Source organism: Indicator indicator, chromosome 2 (assembly GCF_027791375.1).
Source record: "Indicator indicator isolate 239-I01 chromosome 2, UM_Iind_1.1, whole genome shotgun sequence".
NCBI classification, from domain to species: Eukaryota; Metazoa; Chordata; class Aves; order Piciformes; family Indicatoridae; genus Indicator; species Indicator indicator.
The window spans coordinates 49,191,506-49,207,549 of NC_072011.1; the positions used below are offsets into that span (position 1 = coordinate 49,191,506).

At 39.9% G+C, this 16,044-nt stretch overlaps 1 protein-coding gene across 1 annotated transcript in view; it reads right to left on the minus strand.

The window, feature by feature from the left end:
• Positions 1-16,044, minus strand: part of MTA3 (metastasis associated 1 family member 3) — a 191,717-nt gene that overhangs the window by 33,252 nt on the left and 142,421 nt on the right. Inside the window, 3 exon segments of the mRNA XM_054394131.1 lie at positions 188-209; positions 5,170-5,179; positions 9,603-9,749. Of these exon segments, the coding sequence (XP_054250106.1) occupies positions 188-209; positions 5,170-5,179; positions 9,603-9,749 (179 nt within the window).

The following is a 16,044-nucleotide window of genomic DNA, read 5'->3' on the forward strand; positions in this document are numbered from 1 at the left end:
TATTCCACCTTACATTTGTTTCCAAGACTTCCCATTAAATCCACTGGCACACACACTCATTTTATCTCTACAGCAATACTGGACTTCATAAAAAAACATGCCAATGGCTTAGGATACTACTATATCCACTTTGTTTTCAAATGAAAAATCATTTCTATAGATAGATTGGTAACTCCTTTATACTTACCATTATTGTTCTTGTTGTATGGCTGGATGGTTATGGAAAAAAAAAAAAGGAAAAAAAACCCAAAAATAAAAGAACCACAACATATTAGAGTATTGTCTTTATCCATAAAGTCCTATTCTATGATATTCACCCTGCAGTCTAAGATGCTACTGCTCAGCTACCACCATGAACATAGAAATGCAGAGACTGGAAAGATTTCTCATGAAACGAGCAGGAGAATCATTACTTGTCTCAGAAATGTATGTGACACTATAGTATGCTGTTAACTGCACTCATTCTCTTTGCTTAAATAACCTCTTTGGCAAGAAAATATAAAAATGGAACTAGTTCATAATTTATGTCTCAAGAAGTGTTTTTTTTTTTCATTTTACTTTTAACATATGGCATCATTTAACATGGAGGATTAACTCTGCAGAAAAAACATACAGTAAGTATCAGCATGATTCCATTACTATTATCATTTGAAAAAGCTTTATAAAACTAGACAGTCTTTTTTTTTTTTTTCTGAGAATCGTTAGGTGGATTCTCAGTTTGAAACTGATAAAGTTTACTGAGAAATGTAACTTTCAGAAAGCTTAATTATTGCATCCTATATGATAAATCAGGAGTCAGTCAAGAGAACTGACAGTTGCTGAGGAATCACTATTAGGCCAATAGGTAACACAGATTTCACCCTACTGTTTTTATGCTTCGTCAAGGACAGAAATTTCATCCTCTTTCACCATAAAACACTATACTTGCAATATTGCAGCCATATTTTTTCAAAGCAGTATAACTTCAGTAACTAAACATCTTCCTAATGATTTAAAAAAAAAAAAGACATGAAAATTCACTGGTCATCTATGAGATGCAAGACGATGTGACCAAATATCTCACAGACTTGCTCAAAAATTTGGGTAAAACATTGTATCAGCTATAGCTCTTCTTAAGAAAGAGACATTTAGGAACACTACATGCAGTTCTGGGTAAAATCTACAAAATTTTGCATGAATTAAACCAGAACAGTCTCAATTCTGCAAATGAGATAAATGTACAATAGTCACAATGGGTTAGTTCTTCTTGCCCCAGTTCCACGTTGCAGTTCCTATGGGTGTCCCAATTGGCATCACTTACAGAAAGAATTCTCGGGGGCAGTTGTTACTGTTAAAAATAGTATTAAAGAGATTAAAAGGACACAAGAAAGAACATCTGGTCATCTCTTTCTGAAAAAAAATAGAAATTACATTCTCAAACTGGTATTTTTCTTTCATTTTGAGGGGAGTTAACCAGTCTGAATGTTCAATCACTGACAGAAACAGAAAAACCATTCTAAATCTCAAAAGTTTTGGAACCTTCAGTCCAATATTTACCAGTAATTCCTGTATCGAGTTTACATTTACATTTGTACAAGTCTTCACTCTTAATCAAATCTTATATATATATAAAAAAAAAAAAATCTGTAATAGAGGTATCATTAACTTCCCATTGATAAAGGTTCTGTAATGTGAAAACCTATCTGAAGCCACTGTGGTGGTGAGCTCCACTCCCAGCCCTCTTTTCCTCTCCCTCTTTTTTCACAAAAGGTATCATAGATGAAAGTACACTAAGTCACCAGTCCTTCAGGCAAGTTTTAAACTGGTAGTATTAAAAGGTAAATACTGTTTCCTGATACCTTCATATATTTGACACTGCTGTAAATTAAGAGAAGATTCAAAGTAGAGTGAAGAATGCTATAATCTACTCAATTTTTATCTTCACAGTAAAGTTTATCTACTTTTTTGACATCTCAGTGAAATAACATTTCAGGACCTGAATGTTCCTGAGAAAACCCAGAGACTGTATTCAGAGAGGAATAACCAGCTGAATAACTCAACACAACAACTCATGCTATTTACAAGCCCAACTATTCAGAGACCAAATCAAACCAAAACCAAACACCAACCAACCTATCTCCAAGAGCACAACTGCATTTCCTAAGGAATCCTCAAGCAGAATTATCAGGTTAAATGAAAAGCACAGGGCTTCTTCTCTCTTGAAATATAGAGAGGATACATTACATATCACTTCCAGTCACCCCCAAAAAGATCCAAGTGAACAAATAAAAATCCATACTTTGCCACAATTATCCCAAAATATTCAGTCAGTCTCTCAGCTCCACGGAAAACCAAGGGAAAAAGAGAAATCTCCCTACAGGGAACTGAGGAGCAGCCAAATGCACCTGAAGGCTGTTAAACAGTGCATCTTTGAAGATTTGACAGACACTCTTAATGCAATGCCCATAGCTATATGATAACCTATTAATAAAATTTAGTAAAGAAGTGAAGAAAGAACTGTTATATTATATTATATATATAATAAAGGTAGCATACCTTTGTTATCACACAATAAAAACTTTCTTCTTTTTATACACTTCTATTTCTGTAGGTACTGAAATATCATCTAAATTGCCAGACATATTTTAAAGACACCTGAATTTATCCATAAATAAAAAGCTAGGGAAAGAAATGTTTAACATCTATACATAGGCAAAAGATGTTAGGATCTACCAGAAACTACTAATTAAGATGCTGTTATCATACAATTTAAATTCTTACATACTTTGATACCTAAAGATTAGATTTTAGAAATGAACACTGATTTCTTCCAGAAAATAATACACCCTGATTTAGCAGGATTCTGATCGTTCATGCATGAACAGACACCAGCCAAATCTGTAGAGAACTTTGCTTTTAACTAAGGCAATTGAGAAAGAAAGGTCCTGCTTCCAATTAAAAGGGCAGTCCAGAGCATTCAGAAAGGCATGTTCTGCAAAAGGTCTGCACACCAGTCCAGCCTCCAACACAGCTTAAGGATGAAAGAGCTTATTTAAAACCCACAAACATCTCGTGTTCAGCGGAACAGAAATCAAAAGTTGGGATTTTCAGTTTTATCTATCAAGTTTCAGAAAGCCTTAGGGCTCAAATTTAAGTGAAACTGGCACCAGTGGACACTTGGTTTATAAATGAGCTCTTACTACAAATTTTTTTTGTGCAAGGCAATAACCGGTACTTGCATTTCTTCGCTAGAAAGGAAACCTCAGGATACAGAATGATTCTCTCCTTAATACCAATGATGTACTAGTAAAATGGATTATTCTACTATGTAAACAGGATGGTCAGAAAACATTACTAACAAGGGGTTCTGGTGATGTGGAGTGAGTAAATTACAGCAAATGCAATTGCAGTAACACACCATTTCACAGAACTGACATGATGTTTAGACTTTTATTATTTGAGAGAAATTGATGCACCAATGGCAGGAACTGCCTAAGATGCTCATATGCTTGTTCTACAACATATTTATTTGAACTCTAATAGAAATGAGTAAGCTGTAAAACTAATTTCCTCACATTAGTAGCTGTTTTTCCAACCATACTGACCAAGTGTTTCTCCTTTACGGGCCTTAAGAGACTATAAAATTTTCCACTGTAAAAGAATTTAAGACTAAATCTGAAAAAGTCCACTCCGAAGGGATGGTGCCAGTTGCAGAATTATTTCAAGTTTACATATTATTACCCAGCAACATTACAGCATAGAAATCCCATCCTTAATAACACTCCAGTCCTTTTCCAGCTGCTCATGAGTGATGTTTATACATGTTATTCTTGAGTTCTGAAGACAGGCAACTTGGTAATTATTGGTTAGGTGATATTCATCTTTCTCTTTTATATTGATGGGTTCATCAGTGTGGCAGTTTAGGCTGGGTGCCCCCTGCCACTGCCGCATGAGATACACCTCTGGTGTCCTGGGTGCCCACCCACAGGGGTGGACACAGGAAACAGCGTACTTCTACCCGTAAGTCCTGCACCCTATAAGGCCATCTGCAGAGTCATTCTCTTCCTCTTTCTTCCCTCTCTGCTCCCATGGGAGATGTCCTCTCTTATCGGGTAATGCCGGGGGAGTATCCTCAAGGCCTCTTAGGCCTGTCTAGGCCTAATGCCAAGAGGAGAATGGAGGGGGGGCAGTCTCAGACCTGGCCAGCCTGAGACTTGCCTAGCAGCGGGAGGGGGAAGAAAGAGCCCTGGGGGGTTTGGGTTTACCCTCAGGTGGGAAGAAGGGAAGGATTGGGAAGCTTTGGGAATTCTGTGAGGGGTTCTGTACGTTTTGGGATACTCTTTGCCACTATGCTTTGTAGTTTGTAGTTCTCTGTAGCTTCACCAATTGCTTTTCCATTTAAACTTTCCATCACTCTCCAATCCGTTTGTGTGAGTCTCATTCTTTTGTCCCTTTCGGGGCAAGAGACGATCTGTCTGGCCCCAAACCAGCACAATCAGCAATACTATTGGATGATGGGTGTCCTTATTCTAAACATCAGAGAATAAATATGCTATGTCATTTAGACATGTAGAAAAAGAAGGTGGACAGGCAACAGCAAAGGTGTTTAATCCTAGTAGCACTCTGCGCTTACCATGGTGCATATAAGGCACCTTTTCGCTGAGGATGGATCACCTTATGAAATAAGCTTAGGTTACAAATATTTGAAGCAACCTAACAATTTTGGGTTTTTTTCTACTATTTTGTAGTAATGGAACAAATGACATTAAGGGTTATGTCAAAAGTATTATTAAAATATATAGATATCTTACAATCATGGTAAGAATGAGTTTGACCTAATCTGAAGAAGACCCTTAGTCTCCTAAGAGAGAAATCTGAAACTGTGAAGAGACAATACACAGACAAGAAAAAAGCACAAAACCATACAAAATTATCACAAAGCCTTTTCCCCAGGTGCAGGGTCTTTCCAGTTACAGTGCCTAAGCACTTTCTGAAGGTTCATTTTGTGCATATTGCATTATGCACAAAAATTGTTAAGAACTACTGATCTTCAATGATAGCTTACCAAAAATAATGAACCTAGATGACAGCAATCATAGTCAGCAGGACTTTAAGTATGAACTCCAGATCTCAAATCCAGAATATGTAAATCATGAGGTAACGCACTGCTAATCCTGTTATCTATCCAACAGAGAGGATTCTCTTTCTGCAATTTTAACTCTTTAAAGTAATACTAGGGGAAAGTAGTGACTCCAGGAATTAGGTTCCTGTTATCTGTATTGTGTTTTAACTTAATTTTGTGTTGTTCTTATTGTTTGGTGTTTTAAAAGATGATTTATTGTCAATTACAAAAGCCAGTGCTAATGCAATTTGATGCCTATATGTTGCGTCTATGTAAAAGAATTACCAATCCAGCAGAAGAAATGGGACAGTTCACCACAAAGTCCTTTTCCTCTATCAGCAATCCCACACAGCTTGCTCTTGCTACTCTTTGCTGTTATTTATGAGAAGCATGTTACACTGGTGAACAGAGAGATACAATTTCTTCTCTTTCAGTTGGAAATCACTGCTATATAGAATTAAGGTCATAACAATTTAGGTAGGTTTATAGTTTATTAATATGTAAGGGGAGAATCTAAAAAAAAAAAATTAAGTAATGGAATGCCAGATGTTTTCTGGTATGCATTTCATGCTACTAGCCTGCCACCACAGTACAATGTCTCCATCTGAGTTCAGGCATATAACTCACATCCTCGGCTGCATCAAAAGAAGTTTGGCCAGCAGATTGAGAGAGGCAATTCTGCCACTTTGCTCTGGTAACACCTCACCTGGAGTACTGCATCCAGCTCTGGTGCTCTCAACAAAAGAAGGGCATGGACCTGATGGAGCGGGTCCAGAGGAGGGCCATGAAAATGACCAGGAGAACAAACACCTCTCCTATGAGGACAGGCTGATGGAGCAGGATTTGTTCAGCCTGGAGAAGAGAAGACTCTGGGAAGACCTAATAGCAGCCTTCCAGCACGTGAAGGGTGCCTACAAGAAGGCTAGAGAGGGACTGTTTACAAAGGCCTGTAGTGATAGGAGGAGGGGCAATAGTTTTAAATTAGAGAAGAATAGATTTAGGTTGGACATTAGGAGGAAGCTCTTTATCATGAGGGTAGTGGAACACTGGAACATGTTGCCCAGGGGGGTAGTTGAAGCCCCATCCTTGGAGATATTCAAGGTCAGGCTTGATAGGGCTCTGGGCAACCTGATCTAATGGTGGATGTCCCTGCTCACTGCAGGGGCATTGTACAAGATGACCTTTGGAGGTCCCTTCCAACCCAAACCATTCTATGATTCTATCTCTCAGCCACCAGTGAGTGACATTCAGATCAGTTAACAACAAGATATCAGGGTAGAAACCCACCACTGATGAAGATATAAATGAGCTTCCCCTTCATTCTCAATAAAGATTGAGCAATAGTATTCAGAAATTACAGACTCACTGAGTTGCACCAGACTCTTGCTGGAGGTGCACGGAAAATGGAAAAGGAAACTTGTGCTGCCTTGGAGAAAATCAAGACTCAAGCCAATATAAGACATATAAGAAATGCTAATCGCATTCTTGTTTATTACACTTAAAAGCATTAAACCAAATATTGATAATGTTTCTCATAATCTTCTTGTACTCCTCCATACAAGCCTAAAGAAGTGCCATATTCTCTATTGGCTCTGAGCCAATAATTATTATTTTGTTAATAACAATCTCTGTCAAAATATGGCACCAAATTCACCTTGGCAGTAAGACTGACTTTAAATATACCAGTCTAAATACATACACTTTCAAGTGCCTAAATGACATTTACTTGATTGATGAAAATAATTTTATATCTGAAGTAAACACATTTTTATGGCTTCTTTTCTACCAATTTTTAATACTCTTGGAAAAAAGCAAACCTGAACATTTCTATGTCAATGACATTAAGATTATGAAAACAGCAAGGGATATGCACTGGGCTCCTTCTGTTTCAATCAAAGCATGCATTAAAAGACACAAACTCTCTGCAACAATCAACAGTATTTTGAAAGCAAAAAAGCTTTTTAGTGTATTTATAGTAACACAAAAACACATTGCACAAATAGTACATCATGGTCAGTGCCCACAGACCCCACCATTTGTCAAGTTGATCTGGTCATAGAGGTTTTTTCTGTCTACTGAAGGGAATTTGGATAAATTACAGCAAAAAAAGAAAAAAAAAAGTACTTTATATTTAGCAATAACTGAAGACAGATTTAAATGGTGAAAGTAATTGGGTTTAAGCCAAAATGAAAATAGGGCCTGTGTTGTATCTTTACTACTGCTTTGTTGCTTTTTCTTTGCATTTCATTTGCAATTTGCAGGCTTTTAATTAAAGACAGCATGGAGGGTAAGAACTAAACTCGCAGTTTTTTAATACTAAAATAGTAATTTTTCTGTTAACTAAGCACAGATTTCAATTATTTATGATACATGCCTTCCAGTAATGTATCTTTTCACAGAAACACAGAAGCAGAAATTGTTATCTCCTGAAGCAATGACTTAGAGGTCTCAATATTTATTTTTAACATTAAATGTTATTTTGTGCAAATTGTCTTAACACAGCTATCAGTTTGATATAAACTAATCAGTGTGGCTAATGGCTGGTTTTACACACTCCTTACACTGAAAAGAACATGCGTGCTAAGTAGAAAAAATAATTTTTAGACGTCCAAACATGCCTCCTTATGGGGACATGATCATAATAATAACATTTATCTTGAACTTATCGCTACAGCCTTCTCTGCAGTAGAAATGTAATATCCTCTTTACTTCCAGGTGCTAATCTTCATCACTCAAAGCTCAAATGGAGATTCCAGTCTAAAGGTCAGCATTGGTGGAAGGTGAAGCAGCCTTCATTCACATTCCCATGCCACAATTACCAGACAATTCCTGTAGAACTTCACACTCAAAGACTGCAGTGGAAATTCAGCATTAACTGTTATGCCTATTAATATCATCAACTTTTCTTCCAAGTACACGTCATATGGTTGTCAGCTTGGTCCACTGCACAGCTTGTGTTGCCATACATGTTATTTGCCTACTGCATAATGGCTGGTTGCACACTGTGCATACGCCCAAGTGATCCTCTCTTCTATGTATGGTAAATAAGCACTTCGTGTCGAAGTATGTAGTGATTTCTGTCTAGTTATTATGAAATGTACAGTAGGTACTTTCACTGAAGAGACAAATAGCATTGGCAATGACAGAAAAACATCTAGTTAGGGATCATCTAGTTAGGGATGTCCCCGCTTACTGTAGGGAGATTGGGCTAGATGACTTCTAGAAAGGTCCCTTTCAACCCAGTGTATTCTATGATTCTGTGATTATGGAAAGATAATGCATAATGGATCACGTTTTTCTGCCTCTATTTGGAAAACTATTTCTATTAGCCTGTCTAAAATGCTAGTTACTTTCATTCCTACCTCAACCTATTCTGTGAAGCATGAAAACAGACAGTCATTGCTTTTGTGCAGACTGTGTCTTGAAAGCCTATTTGAGACGCCAACTTCTTTCCAATTTCTAATCTCAACAACCTCATGGAATTCAGAACAAGTAAGAAAATGGTTTACAGAACTCACATCTCACAAAAAGAGTTTAGAAACACAGGCATTTCTTGAAACAGAGCCATTTCTTGAAGCACAGGCATTTCTTTTCAGTGCAAACAAATTATATCCTGATGGATTCTCCTCATATCTGGATATGAGGTAAAACTGTTCACAGTTTCAGTTGAAAAAAAAAACCACAAATCACTAATACACAATTACTTTTCAGAATAAAAAGTCAAAATTATTTGATAAAAGTTAGCCTTACCCATAAATTTCCATCATTTTTGTGCATAGCTTCATACATGTTCTCCTTTTGCACCACACTGGAATGAAGTGGCTGAATACACCAAGCTTAATTAAGTATCTCCTCTGGTGCTGCACAGTGTACAGGAAAAGCTCTCCCGTACCTCTGTGACACCCCTTTTGCTTTCTCCTCTGCGACTGCTATAAATGCAGGATCAGTGGCTCTCTAAGGACTGCCTACCTTCCACCAGCCCTTATTTCCAGGACTACTTAACAGACTCTTACATCGTTAAAACACAGGAGGATGCAGGGTGCCAAAAGCTATTTTCCCTCTATTGCATATCACACTGCTGAGAATCCAGACAATGTCATGTCTATAATTCAGATATTAGCAAAGAGATTGGCTGTAAACTAGCAGGTCCAGTATGTATCAAGTAATTTCACATAGAGTTACTAAAAAAGTTTTGCAAACCTCTGCAAAATATTTCTTCAAATAAAAATGCAAAACATGTTGCATCCCTGCCTTCACCAAATGTATTGTTTTCTTGTCTTTTTATATTAAGATTAGTAAGAAAAATGGTAAAAGGAGTTTTTGTAAGAGGTGCCATTGATAGATCCATGTTCAGTGCCTTTCACTGCATTAAAAATCAATGATATATGTATCTTATATTTCTGTTTGCGTGCACCCTCATTACTTAATGTCACCTCAGGCCCACAGTAAGTTTTGCAATTCAGAGACTTGAAGAATATTTCTTTTCTATTCCTTCACATACCATCAAGGCCATTATAAAGGCTATAGTTTCTTTTTCCCAAAATACTTAATGAAGAGTGATTGGAAGGTGCAAGCAGTCGTTTCGAACTTGGACTTTGAAGGCTTGGTGTTGATCTGATGACATTGGGCTTCGCTGCAGGATGGATCTCTGAGACAAAAGAGAGAGAGGAATTATACATAACTGGTTTTAAAAATAAAAAGATTTAAATTTCCAGTGAAGGTGGAATCTGGAACAGGTTTGCATGTATATTTTCCTACCCTTTGAGGGTTTACATTGGAGCTACATGCCTACAGATTTTTAGCAAACAAATAAAAGAATTTTACAATAGTGAAATCACCTCAGTATTCCAAGCTATTAAGTATTTTCTATCATAATAACAAGCTTTAAGGAATTTTCCCAAACACAAGTCAATAGACGCAGGAGTCAGCTGCAGCCAGTCTCTGAAGCTAAAACTTTCACAAAATTGCAGCAGGAACACCAAAATCATTGATGGCACTGAATCCCCCAGTTACTGCTGGACTCCCATGGGGAGCTTCAAACATCCCAGAGTATCCAGCACAGCTCACAGAGCAGGATTATCTTGGAGAACCAGAAGAGAGGTGGGTAAGAGTGTGGTGAAGGGAGCATATGCCCAGAAGTATGTCCCAAGTATTGCCAAAACTTGTCCGTAAATGTTTTGCCCAAGCATCCCCCCCTCAAAGTTCGCCCTCCTTCTGGAGTGGGTACTCAGTGCAGAACTGAGTAAACAAAGGGCCAGGTGCCAACAAGATGAGGTAAACAATGCAACCTGCCTTTTTTAGGGTAAACAAGATCACACTCTCACCTTATGGGGTGCTTGTTCTTCTTCCAAGTTTGGGCATAATTCTAGCCACAGGCTCTGTTATTGGTTAAAGGTGTTTACCAAATTTGACTATTGGCTAAATTCATGCCTCAAGAAAATTATAACTATTACTCCAAATTGTAAACAAGTTGCTCTTTGCTCTTTAGCTTAAGCTCTTTTGCTATTAAGCTCTTTTGCACTTTTATGCTCTATTGCACATGCTTTGCCTTTATGCACATGCTCTGCCTTTGTTTGCAGAGAAGCCTGCCACCCAGGAGTGTCACCATGCCTCAGTTTACCCTAGCCTGTAGAGAGTCCTTAGCACAGTTGCATTGAAACTACAGCTTAGTGTTGTATCTCCATTCCCACCTATAGGAAGAACCTGCCACCATGCCTTGAAGGGACTGAGCCCCACTGGTAAGCTGAGACGGCTGTGGGAGAACGAGCCTGGATCTTTTGGCAGTTCTAAGTCTCTGCTGCAGCCTCGAGCAGCAGACCTGCAAGCCAAAGCAGCCCTTCGTGTGCCCGCTCACAAAGTAGGACCGCGCTCAGCCACAGAAGGGAGCTGCTGTCTGACACTCCATGTGATTCAGAGCATCGTCTTTGCTGGGACCACCTGTGAGTGCCCCATACAGCTTCACAAAGGACTGAAGCAGGAAAGCAGAGAGGAACTGGCAATGCCTGCCTCCCTTTCCCCCCTGCTCTCCAGCAGCATCGGGAGGGGAACTGCCCCCCGCACAGTGGCCTGCAGACTCTACAAGACCGCCATAACTCTTTTCTGTTTTTCTAATTTGGTTCAAAATTGTTATACGGTACCACTTTAAGGGATATATTCCACAATCATGCACTAGAATATGCATATAGATATAGATATAGATATATAGATATAGATATATAGATATAGATATAGTGTGTGTGTATATATATATAATTGTATCACAGTATATCAGAGGTTCGAAGGGACCTCAAGAGATCATCAGGTCCAACCTCCCCTGCCAAAGCAAGATCACTTAGGGTAGTCCACACAGGAATGCATCCAGGTGGGTTTTGAAAGTCTCCAGAGAAGGAGACTCCACAACCAACCTGGGCAGCCTGTTCCAGTGCTCTGTCACCCTCACTATAAAGAAGTTTCTCCTCATGTTGAGGTGAAATCTTCTATATTCAAGTTTGAATCCACTGTTCCTTATCACTGTGAACCATTGAAAAGAGCCTGGCCCCTCCACTTCACACCCACCCCTCAGATATTTATACACATTTATGAGATCCCCTCTCAGTTTTCTCTTCTGCACACTAAATAGCCCCAGGGATCTCAGTCTCTCTTCACAGGGGAGATGTTCAAGTTCCCTAACCATCCTTGTGGCTCTCTGTTGGATTCTCTCCAGCAGGTCTCTGTCTCTCTTGAACTGGGGAGCCCAAAACTGGACACAGTATTCCAGGTGTGGTCTCACCAGGGCAGAGCAGAGAGGTAGAAGAACTTCCCTAGACCTGCTGGACACACCTTTCTTGACACATCCCAGAATACCATTGGCTCTCTTGGCCACAAGAGCACATTGTTCCATGAAGAACTTGCTGTCCATCAGCACTGCAAGGTCTTTCTCCATGGAGCTGCCTTCCAGCAGGGCAGCCCCTAACATGTACTGGCGCATGCTGTTATTCCTCCCCAGATGTAGGACCCTGCACTTATCCTTATTAAATTTCATGTGGTTTGCCTACACCCAGCTCTCCAGCCTGTCCAGATCTTGTTGGATGGCTGCACAGCCTGATGGGGTGTCAGCCAACCCCCACCCAGTTTTGTATCATCAGTGAACTTACTGAGGGTACTCTCAATCCCCTCATCCAGGTCATTAATAAAAATATTGAACAAAACTGTACCCAGTACCGATCCCTGGGGGACACCACTTGCCACAGGTCTCCAAGTTGACTCTGTGCCACTGATGACAACCCTCTGAACTCTGTTGTTGAGCCAGTTTTCAATCCACCTCACTGACCAGCCATCTATGCTACATCTCCTGAGCTTTTCTATGAGGATGTTATGGGAAACAGTATTAAAAGCTTTACTGAAGTCAAGATTTATGACATCCACTGCTCTTCCCTCATCTACCCATTTGGTAATAACTTCATAGAAAGCTATGAGATTAGTGAGGCCAGATCACCCCTTGGTAAATCCATCTTGATAACTCATGATAACCTTCTTGTCTGCCATGTGGTTAGAGATGACCTCCAGGATGAGCTGCTCCATCATCTTTCCAGGGATGGAGGTGAAGCTGACTGATCTGTAGTTGCCTGGGTAATTCTTCTTGCCTTTTTTGAAGATTGGAGTGACATTTGCTTTCTTCCAGTCATCAGGCACCTCTCCTGTTCTCCATGACTTTTCAAAGATGATGGAGAGAGATGCAGCATCAGCCAGCTCTCTCAGCACTCATGGATGCATCCCATTGGGGCCCATGGATCTGTGTGCCTTGAGATGGTATATGAGATCTCTAACCATGTCCTGACTGACCAGCAGAATGTCCACATCCCTCCAGGTCTGCTCCCTTGCTTCCAGAGACTGAGGTTCCTGAGGGCTGATCTTAGGAGTAAAGACTGAGGCAAAGCAGGCATTCAGCAACTCTGCCATCTCTGCATCATCAGTTACCGTATTTCCCATCTCATTCAGCAGAGGGCCCACCCTCTGCCTGCTCTTCCTTTTACCATTGATGTACTTGAAAAAAACTCTTCTCTTTCACCCCCCTGGCAAGATTCAGTTCCAGGAGGGCCTTGGCTTTCCTTGTTGCATCTCTACATTCTCTGGCTATATCTCTATAATCCTTCCAATTAACTAGTCCTTTGTTCCACATATTGTAAACCTCTTTTTTATTTTTGAGTTTTACTAAGAGTTCCTTGCTCATCCATGCAGGACTTCTGCTTGCCTTACTTGATTTTTTTTTCAAGGTAATACATTTCTCTTGAGATTGCAGGAGGTAATGTTTGAATATTAACCAGCTGTCTTGGGCCCTCCTTCCTTCTAGAGCCCTAGTCCACTGGACATTTCTAAGTAGACTCCTGAAGAGGGGAAAGTTGGCCCTTTTAAAGTCCAGGGTTGAAATTTTACTTATCAGCCTGTTTCTTTGTCTGTTGATATTAAACTCTAACATGTCATGGTCACTGCAACCAAGATTATCTCCAACCTTGACATCTACAACCAGTCCTTCTTTGTTTGTTAGTATCAGATCCAGCATTGCACTTCTCCTTGCTGGTTTTTCAACTACTTGCAGGAGAAAGTTGTCATCAATGCAGTGCAGGAACCTTTTGGACTCTTTGTGCTTGGCTATGTGATCTTTCCAACTTATATCTGAGTGGCTGAAGTCACCCATGAGCACCAGGGTACTTGATCTTGAGGCTACTTCCAGCTGCCTGTAGAAGGCCTCATCAGTAGCTTCTTCCTGGTTCGGTGGTCTGTAGTAAACACCCACAACTGTATCATCCATGTTTGCATGTCCCTTCACTCTTACCCATAAGCTTTCAATGCTTTTATCATCTCCCCCTAGGTTAATCTCCACACATTCTAGTTGCTTACTCACATAGAGAGCAACTCCACCACCTCGCCTTGTCAGTCTGTCCTTCCTGAAAAGAACATGAGTTGTTTACAACCACGTTCCAATCCTGGGAGCTGTCCCACCATGTCTCTGTAATTGCAACAAGATCATATATATATATATATAAAGGTATTAATAATTTTTACTATTAATAAATAATAAATATATTATAATTATTTTTCATAAATCATGCTGCTGTGTTTGCCAAAAGTTGATACAGCTGAATGGAAATTTCTCAGTTATCTGCCAGATAAAAGTGGCAAAAGAAAGCCTCAGCAGAGTCTGCTTGACCTTTACCAGGAATTTGCTGATCCAATTTCAAAATGCCAACACTCTGTACATGTTTGGATAGACTAAATCTGCAAAGGAAGTCAGACTGGCTGAGGGCAGGTCCCTGTATTGTAACAGTATGAGAGCTGAAATCCGCCCCACCGACAATAACCAGGATAGCTCAGTCTGGAAAGCAAATGAAAGCTGTATTTACAAGCAAATCTACAATCCATGATGAAATGCAATGAATATGTACAAGTATACACAATTCACAACATTTACAAATATATACAATCAATAGAAAAAGCACAACCAAGTTCCCTTTGCTTCCTCCCAAAGGGACCTCTTCACGAAGGGGCCTCTTCCCAGACCCCCCTGGCAGAAGGCAGTTAAGAAGCAGAGAGGCTGTTAGACTTAGCTTGCCAAGGTCAGTGTGTTATCTTCAGCCAGAAAAGAAGAAGAAGCAGCCAGAAGCCCAGCAAGTTGCGAACTCCGACTCCAACTGCCCCAACTTTGTTTTGAGTAGTGGTTCTTAACCTTTTCTATCTATCCAATGGAAGTGTTTAGAACAATCATTACTTTGCTTTCTTACACCCAATAGTGACTTATTTACATTCTCTAACCTTCTCTGCTTGAACTTTGTGAAGAAAAATTAAAAAGACAGTTTCAAACCACCACAGTCCACCCCTTCTAAACAATTCCATTGGCTGCTACTACTATCAGTCTAATCTAAAACAGTGTTTTAAACAATGAGTGAATAAAGATCACAGTCCATTCTGGCTATCTCAGATGTAGATGATGCAAAAGGTTTGAATCACAGTAAAAAGAGAAAACAGCTTGTTTCCTCACAGATGGAGCGAAAAAAGGAACAGGGACACTCAGGTGACTCAGGGCTCTCAGGGTTCTTAGAGTTTGTGCACCGCAGATCTCATGGATTCTCTTCTTGGGCACGATGTCATATCTGTACAACACTCTGAATTTAGACTCTCTCAGCCAAAGTTAGATTTCTTTGTGGAATACACTGAATTTCACCATTCTCTTGCATCATCCAATAGGTGTGACCAGGACCTTCAGCAGAAACCACCCCTCAGACAGGTTTGGCCTCTCCTGAAGGAGAAAATACCCAGTTTTACCTAACAGATTCTTTACTCTGATAACATGAACTCTATAACCTTCTTCCTTTTGCAACAAACCTGACTGAGCAGGTCCAGCTCGATTCACTGAACCTCTACTATTCATCAACCAGGTTGCTTGTGCTAAACGATTCTCCAAGTTTTTCAAAGATCCACCTCCCATGGCTTTGAGAGTGGTTTTCAGCAAACTGTTGTAGCATTCGATCTTCCCTGCAGCTGGTGCATAGTAGGGAATGTGGAATATCCACTTGACACCGTGCTCTTTGGCCCAGTTCTTTACAAGATTGTTCATGAAATGAGTTCTGTTGTCTGACTCAGTTCTTTCTGGAGTTCCGTGTCTCCACAGGATTTCTCTTTCCAGATCAAGAAGGGTGTTACGTGCAGTTGCATGAGGAACTGGATAAGTTTCCAGCCATCCAGTGCTTGCCTCTACCATAGTCAGCACATACTGCTTACCAGATCGAGAACAAGGTGGAGTGATGTTGTCAATCTGCCACACTTCACCATACTTGTACTTGGACCATCGGTCACCATACCACAAGGGCTTGATCCGCTTTGCCTGCTTAATAGCAGCACAAATGTCACAATCATGGATGATTTGTGTGATAGCATCCATGGAAATGTCAATGGATCTGTCACGAGCC